General features: G+C 39.6%; 1 protein-coding gene across 1 annotated transcript in view; it reads right to left on the bottom strand.

The window, feature by feature from the left end:
* cfap46 (cilia and flagella associated protein 46) overlaps window positions 1-17,051 on the bottom strand; it is a 48,502-nt gene that overhangs the window by 11,045 nt on the left and 20,406 nt on the right. The window contains exons 25-49 of the mRNA XM_022743995.1: window positions 16,067-16,105; window positions 15,635-15,770; window positions 15,365-15,548; window positions 14,716-14,869; window positions 13,788-14,011; window positions 13,540-13,656; window positions 12,954-13,115; window positions 12,372-12,520; window positions 11,847-11,945; window positions 11,711-11,771; window positions 10,976-11,128; window positions 10,538-10,738; window positions 10,339-10,445; window positions 9,583-9,765; window positions 9,206-9,344; window positions 7,536-7,733; window positions 5,446-5,634; window positions 5,039-5,161; window positions 3,605-3,787; window positions 3,169-3,342; window positions 2,602-2,699; window positions 2,209-2,285; window positions 1,416-1,582; window positions 1,052-1,158; window positions 412-497 (exon numbers count right to left, since the gene is read on the bottom strand). Of these exons, the coding sequence (XP_022599716.1) occupies window positions 412-497; window positions 1,052-1,158; window positions 1,416-1,582; window positions 2,209-2,285; window positions 2,602-2,699; window positions 3,169-3,342; window positions 3,605-3,787; window positions 5,039-5,161; window positions 5,446-5,634; window positions 7,536-7,733; window positions 9,206-9,344; window positions 9,583-9,765; window positions 10,339-10,445; window positions 10,538-10,738; window positions 10,976-11,128; window positions 11,711-11,771; window positions 11,847-11,945; window positions 12,372-12,520; window positions 12,954-13,115; window positions 13,540-13,656; window positions 13,788-14,011; window positions 14,716-14,869; window positions 15,365-15,548; window positions 15,635-15,770; window positions 16,067-16,105 (3,510 nt within the window). The remainder of the gene's footprint in view (window positions 1-411; window positions 498-1,051; window positions 1,159-1,415; window positions 1,583-2,208; window positions 2,286-2,601; window positions 2,700-3,168; window positions 3,343-3,604; window positions 3,788-5,038; window positions 5,162-5,445; window positions 5,635-7,535; window positions 7,734-9,205; window positions 9,345-9,582; window positions 9,766-10,338; window positions 10,446-10,537; window positions 10,739-10,975; window positions 11,129-11,710; window positions 11,772-11,846; window positions 11,946-12,371; window positions 12,521-12,953; window positions 13,116-13,539; window positions 13,657-13,787; window positions 14,012-14,715; window positions 14,870-15,364; window positions 15,549-15,634; window positions 15,771-16,066; window positions 16,106-17,051) is intronic.

Genomic DNA, 17,051 nt, shown 5'->3' with positions numbered 1-17,051 from the left:
GTGTATTTTATGACAGTGTAACTATTTTCTACCTTTGAATCTATAAGATTCTGATTACAACTGTACATTTAAAGAGCAATTTCTCCACTTGTGAAGTGCAGATTTTACAGTGATTGTCCCAACAATATGGGCTGTTAATTCTTTTGAAAACTGTTTAGTGGTACTATAATCCCAGTATGCCTTGTAAAAGTAAAAGTAAAGTTATCAGGGTGTGTTTGTAAGTCAACATGTATCACTTTAAATCACATGTATTGCAGCAACATTGGCTGAGCAGTGGGCAGCTTGAATAGAAACCTGCTGATGGGCTGTCAGATAGGAATAACAGCAGATGTTGGAACAGTGGTTCACATGATACACTGTAGAGATAACCACAAGGCACGGAGGGTGTCACAGACACACACAAGCCCACACCCAAAATACTCTTACTTGAGCTCCCTTTTTCTTCTTTATCTTTGGTTTTGGTTGTCTCAAGAAATGGTACTGATGCAGCCTGGAGCCTGAAGGAGATAAGGACAGGTGAGGATCAGTAGGGCTACAATACCTCATGTCTGACAAGCACAGTACATAAGATAGAACCAGACTGTGTAAGATGTGACAATGTGTAAGAAGACATGCAGCACTTGCTGTGTAACCTTGCTGCAAGCAGCTGTGAATGCAGAGAGAAAGACATACCTGACCAACCTAGATTAACAAACCGGTCTCATGTGAACACACTTGAATAACTACTATTCTCACACTGGACATTTGCACCTGCCACAGCGGAAAAAAAAACAAGTCTAACTTGTGACATTAATAATGTAGGCCCTATTTAGGTCTACCAATGAGAGAGCCAGGATCCTGGCTCTGTGGATGTCAAAATGTTTGTTGAGAGAAAAATCTGTAGTTTTCACACTACACAGCATAAACAGGGATATTTACAGTATATGAAGTATACGAACCATAACCTCCACTGTCATGAAAAAAGTTCCTTTTATAAGTAACTGCAGACTTCTAAAACTTAAAAATCTTCACTTCAAAGTTGGGGAATCTAATGACATATACAATACTTCACCTTAAGCAAGAGAAGTCAAACTGTGTGAGAAGTGGATTCAAATAGTCTTCCATATCTTGTACAATTTTGCAGAAGTGAGGTGCTAACTTTTCATCTGCAGCAGTTTTCTGTGTAGGGGAACAAGAAGAAGGAAAAAGGAGAGTTTCAGCAGCTGTGATGTAGTATTTATTGTTTCAGGCCATTCCTTAGCTACACAATGCTTGGATGTAAAAGTCAGTTGTCCCCTGTCTCCTGAGCAAGTAAGAAAAAAAAACATGAGATGATAATTGCAGTGGAGTGAGCTGATTTATCAGACTCACAGTGGATAATGTTAATAGAGTGAAAGCGAAGCAGAGGTGTCAAGAGGACATACACAAGGAAAAACCTGATGCTCCTCAGAGGCCTCCATCCTGCCCTCAGCACTGTGCCAACAGGCTTCCTTGAGGAGGGAATGTCTAGTCTGCTGGCCAAAGGCCCGAGTCTGCTCCCTCAGTGCCAGCAGAGCCTGCGGGCAAACGGAAACCTTGGCCACTCTAGAGCACGTCAGGGTACCTGCAACAACAGAACTTATACACAATCAGACATGCATACTCATAGACACATACAGGCCTTGTAATTGGTCCCTGCTCGCACCTCCACCTCCTCCTCCTCCTCCTCCTCCTCATGCTCCTTTTGTAAGATCTCCCTCTCTCTTCTGCCGCCTTGTTTTTCTGTTTTACAAATTTGTCCTCATTATCAGGCAATGAGTCTAGATAAGAGCCAACTGCTTTTTTTCAACTGTTTCTACAACTACTTATGTCAGACTATTCCCAGGAAAGGTCATGTGAGGAGAGAGGTGAAAGGGAGATCCAGGTGCTTTTTATTTCTACATTTCATTGCTTTTTGTTTTCCCTCACACCAATCGGAATTCTTTATCTGCCTTGCAGATAAACATTACTTGGGAATACTTAATTAATTTGGCTTCGTTTACATGCTAACAACAATGCCTCATGCAACACTGTATGTGTGATGAAGACCATATTCCCCAGAGCTATGGAACAAATTAAACGCAGTATAAAAATACATAAATGCAGTAAATGTTATGTTTGAAATTGCCCACACCTCTCATATACTTAGGAAGTCTGATTACTCTTTGTGTTTGTGTCAACATTGGTTTTAAAAATGAACAAGCACCAAACCTGTAACTTGTGTAGTCTTTCCTTTCTGATTTTCTGGAGCTTTTGTCATTTCATAGAAGGCCCCATAAATTTCTGACCTAAAATTAAACACACCAACACAAGGATTTTTACACTTTTCCCGTTTACTGTATGCAATACTTCACAAGTATATTTAAAATGCCTTTATCTGCATCCACAAACACAAATACAGTAATTTTAATTGCAGCCTCTAGTGGCAGGTATACCACACAGCAAGCTCCTTCTGCTCCAGGTATGACTGTGGCCTAAACTTAATGTGACCTGTACTCATTTACTCATGTACCATGATACTGTCAGAGGCAGATAAGGACAGAATTTATAGCATGGAAAAGAATGGGAAATAGTGAGAATAAAGAGATAAGAACAAGAAATTACCCATCTTCAGAGTGCTGAAGCAGCAGGATTTTCAGGTTGGGTGGGAGCTCTGCAAGGATGCTTAGGTGGTTGGGATTGATGGTTAGTTGGCTGAAGGCCTGCGAACCAGAAAGTCATTTCAAGATCACAACATTTCAGAAAGCATAAAAAGTAAAATAATGGTCCTCAATGTTTGATTTCAGAATATAAAAAGAATGGATCCAATCCCCAAGATATTTTAACTATGAAACCTCTTCAACTAATTCATCCTCAGTCATAATAAAACATTACAAGTTAAAATCACCAGCATCAGTGATTCTTAAATGTACAAATAGAAGTCAGTCATAGTAGTCATACAATACTACCAAGATGTCCCACATACTAGCACATAAACATACACTAAACTTTTAAGCACAAGTATGGTACGTTTGCAGCTCCACTGCTCTGTGTGATTTTGGAATCCTTCAGTACATTCAGAGCAAAAGGTCAAAACAGCACCAACATCATGTCCCTCATCAAGGGAATTTAGAGATGGGAATGACAGCATCCATAAATCATGAGTGGGGGGGGGGGTCAGTGACACAATACCTTGGAAAGGCTGTTGAGGGAGTCCTTTGCTCCCTTCAGCATGCTGCTGGGCCTCTCCTCCTGAGAAAGGAGCAGTTTCCTGTGGAGGCTGAGCAGAGCCGAGAGCTGGGACACACTGGTGTCAGCACAGGCAGAACTTAGGACTTCAGCTATCATAGCTGCAGTGCAGCAGCTCTGGGAAAAAAAGAGAAGATGAAGGAGCCAGCAAGAAAGGTAATAGCAGGAATTGCAATTGATGTATGATATGTTAAAGAATACCACTAAGTAAGCCAAGCAAGTGCTGTGCATGCTGGTCAGTGGCAGCATGGACCACTATTTCATACAATGTACTATATATGGAACTTTCTACATAGTTCATGGGCATAACAATGATGAGACTGAAAGTGAAACCTGATGATTAGTTAAAGACTCACACATATGATCTGATGCATAATACCTGAAACAGGGCAAGATATTGACCTGCCACTGTAGGTTCAGACTGGCCATGACAGTCCAACATGTTGATAGAGGCATCAGCCAGGATGGAAAAAGGCAGGTTATGATGGAGACATAGGCTGATGGCTTCAGCAAGAGCTTTACTGGCCTGTGCCAACAGCTGCTGGGCTTTATGCCTGCTCCGCTGCACAGTTAAGAGACATGACAAACGCACACATGCAAATATTATTATACATTATGAAAGTGAATGCAAGTCCACATGATCACTCAATCACAGACATGCACGCCAAACTTTACAGGTGGGGTGGCTTGACACAAAGATGGAACTTTGTACTGATTGCAGAAGATACTCACTTAATTTGTATAACTTAGACAGCTGAAGCCACATATAAGGTTCAATTGTTGCTTAGACAGCATTTTTTGCACATAATGGAGACCGTCAGTTCCGATCCCCATCTCTTCTGATCATCCATCATCTTCTGATATATTCTAATAATTTTCTATAATCTTCAAATGCACCCATCTTTACATTACTGTTTTTTAAATCTAATGTAACAGTCTAGTGTAACAGTATACTTCACTGTGATGCCCACAATGAAATCAAGACTAAACTTTCGTCAGTCACAATAATGTTTCTGCCATAGCTTCATTTTCAACAGGGGTGTTTCTGTTATTTATTGTTCTAACCTCTTCCCATGGTTCTATATATTTTCATGAAAATAAAAGGACATTTAAAACTTGTATTGGTGTGTTTTTTTAACCCCAAACAGGGGCCCTTGCCAAACTTTTCCAGCATGTGCCCATTGCAGAAGAGACATCTCTTGCATCAGTGTGCAGCTCAGGCACATATTCATTATAGCCATGTCTTAATAGATACTTTACTCCTACATTTGTAAATAAGATACAATTTCTTAATAGTTTAAAAGGCACATAATATGTAAAGTTTATTGTATATGTTTCTAAAAAAGGCTACAACGTTCTTTGCAATTTAAAAGAAGTTCATTTTGTCTGGTAACAATCTTCTGATTCCCCACTGACAAAAGCAGAAGAAATGAACTGAGCTGTCTGTGAAAGCATTAATCTAATTTTGGTATGATTCAATTGGGATCTAGACATTAACAATAAATTTCGTATCGATACAGTTAATCTCAAAGCAGACACCCAGGTGAAAACTAAATCTTACATCATCACCAATTGAATCTTACTTAATATTGCCAAATATTGCCAAATAATTAATACATTGCCACCATATTATTCCGCCCCAAGCTTGATATGGACAATAGATCTTTCAACACTGACTTTCAATATGAGAACAATGCAGAACGCCCAGGGATTTACCTTTGGGAGTTTAGAAATGTGAGGTGAACCTCAGTATAAAGACCTTGGATTAGATTTGAGTCAGGAGTGATTGGTTCACTTGTCAGGAGGTATGTACCTGCAGCTCAGCACTTTCAGCAGAGGTCATCCTCAGCTCTTTTCTGCTTGATTCTCTGTCTCTGTCATTCTTTGAATTCCCCTCCTCCACAGAAACAGTTTTAGGGTCAGGCCAGGCCTCCTTCTGCACAAAGTTATTTCCAGATCACAGAACAATGATTGTAATTAGTATAAAATCCCCTCATGATCACAAACCATGAAAATTCAAGTCTTAAATTATGTAAACAGACATTCATCTCTCTAATCACAATAAGCTTCTCACTCTGGGAAGCAATTCTTTCCAGGTTATTAGCCTTTGAGGTGTATGCATGTGCATCTACGTATGTGTTGCGTGCCTGTAATATTCCAAAAGATTCTATGACTTCACATAATCAATTACATGTCTCAAGTGACATTTGTGTTGCCTACATGTTTGTGTTTGTCCCAGAGAGCACACAGATAAATGGGGTCCTCCTGCACAGCCAGCAGTCTCAGGTACTTTCCCATCAGACTCAGGCAGCGCGCTCTGGTTTCCACATTGTCCAAGGAGTGAGAAGTGACTGCAGCCAGCTGGCCCAGAGCCACCTGCCCCAAAGTGCTACCAACACTCACCCATTCCTGGACAACACACAAGGAAGTTAAGGTCAAATGAGGATTGGATCACAAGGAATACACTTATTCGAAAACACAAAGCTCTCAAAATTTGTTTGGACACATTGATTAATGTTCAGGCACTGGGTGAACAGAAATTCATTTTGGGAGCAAATACTACCTCAGGTTTAATCTATTTTGGCAGGAATCTTTTTTGATTTTTCGCTAGGGAAAGCTGTTATGAAAGCTGTACAGAAGTAGGACTGTAAGAGGAGTTGTGTCTGTGGAGAAAACATGAAGGAAGTACTCTAATTTTAAAAGCTAGTCCCTGTGGTATGAAGACAGAGGAAGAAAGAGAAAGCAAGAGAGAATGAGAGAAAAATAGGAATTTACTAGGAAAATCAGAATTATATCAAGTCTATGTGATTACACCATTCATAAAGACCAAGAGAAGAGCTGCTGGAGAACTGCACTTCTCGCATTCACTGCAAGCCCTTCTCAGCCTGAACTATTAATATTGAATGAGCAATTTCCAATTCAGAGTTCTGGGTGATGCAACCACTAACATCTTATTTGGCTTTCCAAACATATGTTGACTGGTAATAAGCACATTCAGAATGGAGGGAATTCTTACATAGTGTAACAGTATGTATTGTGGTATGTATTGTGATTCTGGAAATCAAATCTTTATTATTGTTTCAAAATTGCATTATTATGAGCAATACATGTTATGGTGAATGCTGGATAAATTAATATACAGCTCATATTTAGCTCCTTTTTTCCAGAGGAGCAGTAGCTTACAGGAGAGTGAGTATATGCCATGAACCTTGGCAACTCTTCAAACATTTACTATATCTGTCTCTCGTCAACCCAGCACTCTAGTGAGATGCATACATGCATACATAAATATTCTGAATGAAAGCAAAACACTGACCAGTTTAAATCCCAGGCAGTGGTAATACCAAATAAATATACTGATGAAAGGCCAACTTGGAATGATGGGTTGTTGCTGCAATTGTTTGGTTGTGACTGTGACAATAATAAACAACAGCATCCTCTTTCAAAGCAAGTGAAGCAGTTTCAATTTGAAGACAAAAGCAGGGTCTGCTGAGGGTAACATCCTCAGAGCTACCAGAAGTTAAACAATTGTAATTTGTTAGTAAGCCACAAGAGATTTTCCCTGAAGGGTGGTCACAGATAAAGTCTATAAAGTACAAAATAGCTTGGTTTTGCTCTGCATATTAGTGTTAATAAAATGAAACCAACCTGCACAATCCTCTCACCTATAATAAGGCAGCTTTTATCAACGTGGATCTTTCACTTGTTGATGTTTGCAAGAATGTTTTTTTTGCAGCTTGCCCTTTTCTGTGTCCCAGTGACTCTGCCTGAAACCTTCATTTAATTTAGGTAATCTACAGGCCATGAGTTCTCTTCTTCAGTATTCAGACTCATATTACAGGAGTCTATTTATATTTTATAACAACAAAGTACAACACAGCTCTAAAGAAATTTGCCTCATCCATATGTATTGAGCTACAATAGTCATGTTCATTATAGTGGAGAAATATGTCATCATAATGTTTTTAATATATGTTGGACAACAATGGAGGTCCATTGCACATATGCATAAAAGCTATATTTGTGAGCAGGACAAATTCATTGTTGGTACTGGTGTGTTTATGGGATTTGTGACAACAAAAAGATAAAATGATGCCAGTCTCATCCTTTAAATGTAGATGCTGTAGTACAGTACATAATACAGTTAATACAATAGTCTGTTACAAGAACACAGAATGTGTAAAATCTGTTATCTTATTACATTAATTGCTGTTACTACAGTAAATCATTACTGTGCTAGGTAAGTCTGATTATATTTAAAAAGATATAAGTTTTGATATTTGGCGCAGGATGCGTGTGCACTGTGTAACCTGTTCAATAGAGTTGGGCTCAGGTGTGCAGTGTGTAAACTCCTCCAGTGCTATCTCAGCAGAGGATTTCCTCTCGCGGGACAACGCTTGGTGTTTCTCCTCAGTACAGTGCTCCTCCAGCATGGCCAGACAATAGTCTGCCAGAGCCAGTCGCAGGCGCAGCAGCCTCCGCAAAGCTGCCAGTGACATTCCATGATTCTAGCAAGCAAAAAACAGAAAATTTATATGCACACACGATAGAGCATAAAAGAAAATGTAACACACACCTGAAATATACACATCACAATGTATGAGCCATGGAAATAACTCAAAGCACAAAGTTACTATTACTACTACACTACTATTAAAATGGTAATTTGAGACATTTGTTCTCAAGTGGCAGGTTAAGGTGCAGGGTGGGGTTGAGATGAGGATGAGGATGATGAGTTCACAGACAAATAGCTACTTAAGTGAGACATGATCAGATAATATGAGATATGGCAAATGATCTGAATGAGACTGAAAACCACTGATTTAAACATGATAGAATAGAATATGGAGCAAAAGTTAGCCCAGCTCAGAGATATGAATAAACGAGCTTGATTGCAGCTGCTGTCTTGTTTACAAAGCAGGCTGGATACAAGGGAAGCAGCACCATCTGCTGAAAGCATGCTGCTACAATCCAGCCTCTAATGGCTTAGTCAAACACCCACAGAAGGTTTAATCAAAAACTCAATTGAACAAGGATTCGCAGCAGGTGTGACAGTTGCTCAATCAATCTTTCTTACATGATTTCATCAACATGTAAATCAAGGCCGCAGTAAGTGCTATGCCAGTCCATCTCTGGCACAGAAGCCCTCAGATAACCTCATCTGTATGAGAGCTTGTATAGTGTCCGGATAAAATATGATTCTGACACCCATCTGCTGTTGACAAGGCACAGTAATTGAGGCTTTATCTGTTTGTATCAGAACATCGGAACATTGTTAAACTGTGGTATGAGATATAAAAGCCAGCACACACACACACACACACACACACACACACCCACACACACACACACACACCCACACACACACACACACACCCACACACACACACACACACCCACACACACACACATCGAATGATATTTAGCTAACATATCACACAGCCAAGAGGCACAACAGGGCTTTAGTGACCTCATGCAGCAACTCAATTGAGATTCAGTCAATTAGACCCTTTAGGAAATGAAAATGCAGATGACACAAACAAAACAACCTCTCTCTCTGGCATTAAACAAAGCATTTAACAAGAAAACTCCTTTCTTCTCTCAGCACTGAAAAACCTGCTCAGATACTAAATAGGATCAAAAGATTTGGCATCTGCATGTGTCATTAATGGGCCAGCAATTTGAGCCAGGATGCAACTTCCTAGCTGGAGTGTAGCAGCCAAACAAATCTACTTTCACAGTTGTTCAAAGCAAGTTTTTTATGATGTAAGACAGTGTAAAACTTTCTGCTTCTGTTCAGTCAGTGATTTTTACCGTTTATCTTCAGCCACATTCTCTGCTGATCAGTATCCTCAAAAGTACAGAGGCTGTGACAAGTGAGTGTTTCTCAGAACATGTGTGAGATGAAATGCCTCCTATTGTTTTTGAAAATCTGTTTCAACACAATGAAAGATGGATTTTTCTCATGCACTTTATTTACCTCCTTCTGTGGTGGGAGCAGGCTCTGAGCGTTCAGCACCAGATGTTCCTGCACTGTGACAGCTAACTGCATTTGGGAGAGGCCATCGAGCAGGAAGCGCTGTTTCTCCTCTTTATCAGTTGCATGGTTGGCTAAAATTCTGTAAAGGAATAATGTGGTGTAATGGTTCATCAAAACAGAGAAGACAAAGTATGATTGTGTGAGTGAGACAGGAAATGAGTCAAATATGGCAATATGGACAAATATTGGTTTGAAATTATCCTTTGGTTTGATTTATGTGCAGACAAAAGGCATCCAAAAATTGTATTAACAAATGGTATACTGTATTATTTACAGAATATTCCAGTCAGGTCTAGAGTAGCTCCTGACAGACTAACCTCACACCATGTGCGTACTCTGCATGTGCCTCTGCTGCCTGTTCTCTATAAGTGAGTTTAGTGAAACTACTGGCACACTCTCTGAGTGTATCACAGGCAGCCATTAGCTTCTGGGCAGCCTCGGTGCAAAGTGTCTCTCCAGGTTCACCATCTCCAGTGGCACGTATACATTCCATGGCACCTCTGGAACACAACACAAGATTATGTAACTGCCCAGTTATGTTATGTAAATGCCTATTGTAGATACAATTTACTTGAGTATGTTTGGCTAAGTGCTTATAGATGTTTTTAAAAACGATTCTATCCGGTACAGTGTGAAGAACATGTTCCGCCTACATGCAAAGTGGTCTTTATTAATTCATAGTTGACTTTCAATCGAGTATATTATCAGTTTAAGTCTATAGTCTTCATGACTATAGATTTGAGGTTACCTCATCTCTATAGGTTTCATGACTATAGACTTAAGGTGTGGGGATCCACTGTGAATGTGTGTGTGTACATGTTTCTATTAAAACCTCAGAGTAAAAACAATAAACTGCATCTTAGGTTTTTTGAACTTCATAAAAATCAGGAATTGTTTCTGAAGGTTGGTTGTTGACTCACTTTGTTTCAAACATTTGTTATGTTATGTGGAGACATTTAAGACATTTGGATAGTGCGACTTGGAAATGTTAAAAGTCTTAATCAAATACAACACAGCATTAACCAGGAAAAATTACACATTCATCAGTTTTGATTACACAGATTTGAGGTTACCTCATCTCTAAGGAGGTGATCAAGAATGTGAGCTCTGGGACTCTGTTTACCCGCTGCTCCAGAACCAGCTTCAGAGCCCCACAGCCTTGTTTTATAGTCTGAATAACCTGTGAAAAAAAAAGCACAATGGGAAATGTATTCACTACGAAAACAAGGTAATTGCACTGTATGTGGTTGTTCGAAGCTGGCAAATCTATACCTTGGTTTGTGCATCTTGGAGTCTTTGGCCTACTACAGCTCTAACCTTAGTGAGGGTGAGCTGGTACCAGAACTCCTCATCCCCACCCAGGGCTTGAGCCTTTTCCAGCAGGATCAAAGCTTGGGCATGGTTCTGCTCTTCACAAGCCAGAGTGGCCAGACTGAGCAAACTTCTTGCAATTGTTTTCTGATCGCCAAGCTCCTGAACAGAGAGAATTTGAAAAACAGTCATTAGAGTAAATTACAGTAAATACTAGTAACATTTTCTTTCATGTAACTAGAGAAAATATTTGTTGGCATTGCAGATGTAATACTGGTCCAGTCTGGTATGCCATGATAGTAAAACAACATTTTTCATTCAATCTAAGCAAGATTTATTGTTCACATTCTATTTTCTGTCAGAGCCTGGCACTGTGGTCTTTCCTTTCTTCCAACTCACCGTAGCCACTACATGAACTTCTGCCAGGAGGTCCCGGGCAGGTTGATAGAGCCCCATGCTGAGGCAAACCTCAGCTTTGTTCAGCCAAATGTCCTGAGCACACACATCCATACCGTGTCTCCAAGACCCAACGTTTTCATCCATCTCAGCTTTCTGAAAAATGACAAATGACAATACGGGACAATTCACTTTGTTTCTAAAGTGACTCAAACTGTAAACAGATAATGATTTTTAAAGCAGTCAATTGGAGCAGGTTGGATACACGCAAGACATACTGTACCATGTAACAGAAAGCTGCATACACAAGTGCAAACACACACAACCATCAATACCACCATGTGAAAAAATGGGTGCAACAGAGAAAAACCACTCTTATGTTCTCTGTTAAGGGTTATCATATTAAGGTTTATGAGATGAGCCCTGTAGACTTCAATATAAAATTCAAACCATTAAGAGTGAACACTCATTCCAGGTTTATGAGACAAGTCATTAGACTGTCATGAACCTCATATATTAATCTGCCATCAATCAGTGTTACATTATAAAAGTAGTAATTAGAGCATACGGTAAATTTCCTTTGCCAATATTAAGTACAGTTAGTTACTTGTAGGCACTTGCCAATCATCCTATATGAAGTAATGAAATAGAGTTAATTAAAAGTTGTAAATCCTTGTGAATGTGAATCATTTGATGCAAAATAAAATCATATATTGATTTTGTGAGCAGCAGGCTGACCTGATTGTAAGCTTTGTGAAGGCCTCTCCTTCCCTGAGAACAAGCAATCGCTTTGTGGCACCTGAAGTCAAGAGTATGATTTGGTTATTGAAGAAAAATGTGCAGATAATAAATCTTTATAGCTGAGTTGACGTACTCCATCTGTTCTTGTTCTTGGATTCTACACAAGTTCAGGAGCTTCTCCTGATATGGTGAATGTGTCTCCAAACCCAGCTGAAGACAGGTCCTCACAATCCTAATTAGGTCAAAAAAGAACAACAGGAGACGTCACCACACAAAACTGACTTATTTGGTATTAACAGGATTTCTCAAAGTAAATGGTGCTGTAAGTTTATGCTCCTCATTCACTCAGTTTTCTGTGATTCCCTGGGTTTTAACTGTTTAAATATATGACAGCAGACTTTAGTGAAATCATGCTCTTATAGTGGTACACAATTTAAACAAAGTGAATTGGATCACACCAACCTAAATAAATCAGACCTATTTCAGTGCTGTTCATATCCCTACAAAATATTAAAAGAACACTCACCCTATCTAGCACTGCATTTCATTAACATTTTCAGACTCAGACAGTTTGATTGTAAATTGGGTGTATTATGCCTCTGGTGGTGAAGTTGTCTCAAGTCTCTAGAGGAGTTCTCCTTTAATGTAGTGTGTTCACCTAAGTTGGTAGAGGTCAGAGAGGCTCCTCCCATCCAAAAGGTCATGAGCAATGGTTTCAGCTAGATGCATTATGGGCAGGGTCAGGTTATCGAGTGAGAGTGAGTGAAGCTCTTTTTCCAGCAGGTCGAGATAAAACAGGCTTTGAGTCTGCAGCCAAACAAACGAACACAGGGAAAAATTAAGAATTAAAAATCTCATTCTAATGCTTTTACAATTTAATGTTTTACATAGTTTCCAGTGTTTAATCAGAATAGGAAATGGTCTGTTTGTTTCATTTCCAAACTACTTAAATCTTGAAGATTTTCATCTAAATGAATGTCACCTTTAATTCAGAATATTGAGGATTCAACCAACATCTTAACGTGATCCACAAACATCAATTAATGCACCTCCTCCTGACCAACAAATGACAACTTCTTAGAGCAACACTCATAACCAAGTTCATGCTCTTGCCAGCTGAGCCTTTGATTCTATAGGCAGTTGATACAGTTCTTGTTGAAAACAATATTGAAATCAGAGACAATACCATAGACAGCAGATGGTCATGACACAGAGAAATGTGAGGGAGAGGAAGTCTTGCCTGCTTTGCGATGCTGTGTGTATTGATACAGTGGGGGTTACTGTTGGTTCTGAATATCTGCCTGGCCTGGTCAGGACAGATGTAGCGAGCCCAGTCTTTCGGTGAGGAAGGAAGTGCCTGATCCAGGACAACAGGTTTAGCTCTTTCTTCTGCAGGTGTTGTCTGGTGAAACAATGAGACATAGAAATGATCTTTTTCTTGTTATTACAATGTATAAGTACATTTAAATAAAGTTCAGTAAATACTTGTCAAGAATATTTTAACTTCATTATGAATGTTCATTCACAATGTATACATATATATAATAATAATCAATAATAAGACAGTAGTACAACAACAACATACAGACAGAGAATATGTACAATGGTTATGGTAGTTCCCACTACAATAGGTGTTTCCAGGACCAGAATTTGCCATGTTGACACACACACAGACACACAGGCAGGCTGACAGACAGACACACAGACAGACAGACAGACAGACACACACACACACACACAGACTGACAAGGTGAAAACAATACCAGCCCTGCTGTTGAGGATGATAGTCCAATTTGAGCTACAGGACTTACATCTTTCACTTTTACATCTTTCTTGCCTTTGCCCTTCTCTTTGCCTTTTTTGGATCCAGCAGAGGGAGGAGGCTGGAGTGGCTGAGTCTTTGCCATATCACTGGAAATCTCATAAGCAACTGACATGGAAACCTGTGGTAAAATACAATGCCCACATATGCACATTCAGTACTCAACTCAAACATAATTTGTATTGGAAGAATGGCCAAGACCACATTGTCAAAGTTGAGTGATAGGACAATATTATTGTAAAGATTCAGTACCTGCCATATTTGAAGTACAAAGGTGTAGGCTCTGAGCAGGTTAAGCTGGTGCTCAGGTGAAGTCCTGTCTGCCATGACAGCGAGCAGAGTGTGTGCTCGGACTAAGCAGTCAAGGCGCTGCACATCTCTCAGACTGGACACATTTTGCATGAATGACAAGCCCTGGACTCCCACCAGAGACTCACATTCCACTGAACGTAAACCCCTCTTTTTTGACTTGTCCTCTAAAGGAAAGATATACATACACCATTTACCGTGACAAGACAGATACATACAATAATCTCTGAATGTAATTGAAGAGCATCAATAACATTATTTCAAACAACTATGCGTGAAGCCAGTGATACAGAGACACATACAGTATCTCTGTAATCGGTTTACACCTTTTCTTTTACTTGAATGTTCAGTTTGTCTCTTAGGGAATATCAAAAGGCTCATGGAAGGAGACTAAAAAGAGTTCTGTGCTATTCTCAGAGGGTACCCACATGGGACTTGAGAAATCTGTGTCTTTGTCTGGTCAGCTCCTTTTCCTCTGAACAATGTTTGCTTGGTTTATTGTTTACAAAGTGTAACAACTGAAATAAAAGCACAAACACTAAATTCCATTGCTGATGCAACCATCAAAAAGCTGTGACATGGCCCTTTTCCAGTCTGACAGATGAGATGTTATTCCCCTTTGACTAACACAGTGTAAAACATCAGGAATTCCCTAAAATAAAAGTGTACTCGCACATGCACATGTGCAGCTGTACACAAAAGCTGAACCATATGGCAACATACCTCTGAGATATCTGTGTTTCATGCCCACATGTGTACCTTGAGGGGAATCTGTTACCTTTCCCTCTAGTCTAGACAGTTCACAGTAGTATAATTAAAAACTAAATGGTAATTTACAAAGCTGTGTCAAGATACAATGAGCAAGTCCTACCTGCTCCTTCTTCCTGTTCAGGTTCCAGGTGTAGAAGGATGTCTATGGCCCACTCAACCTGGTGTTGGGCAGTGGCTTTGGGGAAGTTGTGACAATACAGCCACTCTCCAAACTCCAGCATAAGGTTGACCTTCTGCCACTGGGTCTCTGTGCTCTGTATCACCAACACAAATTCAAACAAACCATAACATTAACATTTTGACTTTGTTTGTACTGTTTGCTTTTTACTCATGAGCTCATCAAGACAAAGTTCCATTGCCATGTATTGGACAATCACGTTTTTTCTATTTCTAATAGTAAGAACCTTGGAGCTTGTGCTTTGTTACATATGTCACTAATCCTAAATCTAACAAAACATGATTTAACCCCAGTGTTACAAGGATGTATGTGTGCACTCTCCTCCTTCCAGGCCACACCAAGGAGTCCTTGGAAATAAGCTGTAGTGACATTCTGGCCCCACAAGATGGTGCTTGAGCCTCATGCTCATTTTTGTCTTTACTTCAAGCAAACCACACAAAAAATAAAATTATGGATTTAATGAGTAGAATCTCTCATATGACAGATTTACAACATCATCTGTCTGCATTAATCTACTGACGGATCAGCTTTTGGTAAGGATATAAAAATGGTGCCAGAGCAGAGGTATTACCAACAGAGAAGTGATGGATTTCTGGTAGCAAGTCAGCTGCTGGCTTATATTGCCAGCACACAGTGCCACCTGATGCCACATAAATGAACAGCACTGCTCTCCTTCGTCTTGAAACTTCTGCATGTCCATCAATACACTTGCCCCCAGTCGTGCTTTCACCAGTATAGAATGTTTCAGCAGAGGTCTGGTAAAACACAGAGGAAAATTAGATTTCCCTTTGTCTTTCTGTATTTCTATCTTTCCTGTCCTTTTCAAGTCAAGTTTACTTACAGTCTGTGTCTGCTGCGAGGCATGTCTCTGTTAGCTTTGTCCAGCAGCTGCAGAGCACTTTTCCAGTCTGTTTTATCAATGTGGATGTGGAGCAGCAAACTGTAAATGGCTGCTCTCAGGGTTAGGTCCTCTTCACCTACTACAGGGACACATACATACATACACAAAAACACATATTTAGAAGACTGATCAATAAACAAATGAAAGCAAGTATGTGTTCATCATCTTAGAAATCTAACAGTCCAAACAGACAATACAAATGCAAATGTCAGAGGGCTCAAAACTTAATTGTCTATGCTGAAATGAATTTTTTACCATCAATTATTTACAGTAGTGGTGCAAATAAAACCACTCAGTGCCATAGCAGGAAGTAAAACCAAATATGAAGCCATCTGCAAGGGGTAAGTTCTTTCTGGTCCTTTTTCAACTCACCTGTTGCTTCATGTTTAGAACTCCCAAGAGGCAGTGCTGTCGAGGTCAGCAAACCTTTCACTTTGTTCTGTTTCTGAAATAGAAGTGGGAGAAGATTAATACTTAAGTCACTAGAAGAATGATAGAAGAGTGTTGATGGTGGTGGATAGTTGGTGGTACTTAAAGCTCAGTGATGTATATCATAAATAAATTGTTATGTGACCTTGCCCTGTGTACAACCCTGCCCCCTTCCACACTTAGAGTCAGTCTTTAATTATGTGGATTGTTTCTGACATTCACACTTGGAATCCCATACAGAAAAAATGAACACTAAGTCTATTAAGACAAGACAGATTAAGCTTTTGTTCCCGACTGACTGTGGGTCACAGCACTGGTGAAGAACAGTGTCAAGTTGGAAAGAACACCGCAGATGATCATCATTCTGAATTTCTCACATAAGCTGCCTTTAATTATTGATTTTAAGTTATTTTGCAGTTGAACAGCTGTTAAACTGTCCAATGGGAAAATGTTTTCTCACACTTCAGCACACCTACAACCTCTTCCCTGTAGCACCCTAAAGAAAAATTTTCATCAAGCTTTGACGCATATTTTACTATGTTTGATAGCAACCAAACTAGAGTCATTAAAAAACTGAACCAAAAAATAGAACAAAAAGGGAATGAAAAAATAACAGGGTATAAAAGGTCAGTTCTGGCTGTCATTCAATTCTTGTTTTGCTCACTTGCTGTTCATTTTGTTGCTAGTACTAGTTCAATTTTTGATGATGGATCTGGTGGGTCATTTTCTAAGTGTGGCTGAATTATATATCAGATGACCTGGCTGACTACAACAGGAAGTCATTAGTTTTGTGCCCATATACACAGTGCAATGCCCCCAATGGTGGTCACTTTCCTGATGAAGACCTGAAAGGGTCCAAATGTCACAGAAAGACCTTCAAAGGATTTTCTTTTGCTTTTGTTCTAGTTAAAACTTAGAGGAAAATTTA

This window comes from Seriola dumerili, unplaced genomic scaffold (assembly GCF_002260705.1).
Source record: "Seriola dumerili isolate Sdu_G_001 unplaced genomic scaffold, Sdu_1.0 BDQW01000073.1, whole genome shotgun sequence".
NCBI lineage: Eukaryota > Metazoa > Chordata > Actinopteri > Carangiformes > Carangidae > Seriola > Seriola dumerili.
This window is presented reverse-complemented; position numbering and strand designations above follow the sequence as displayed.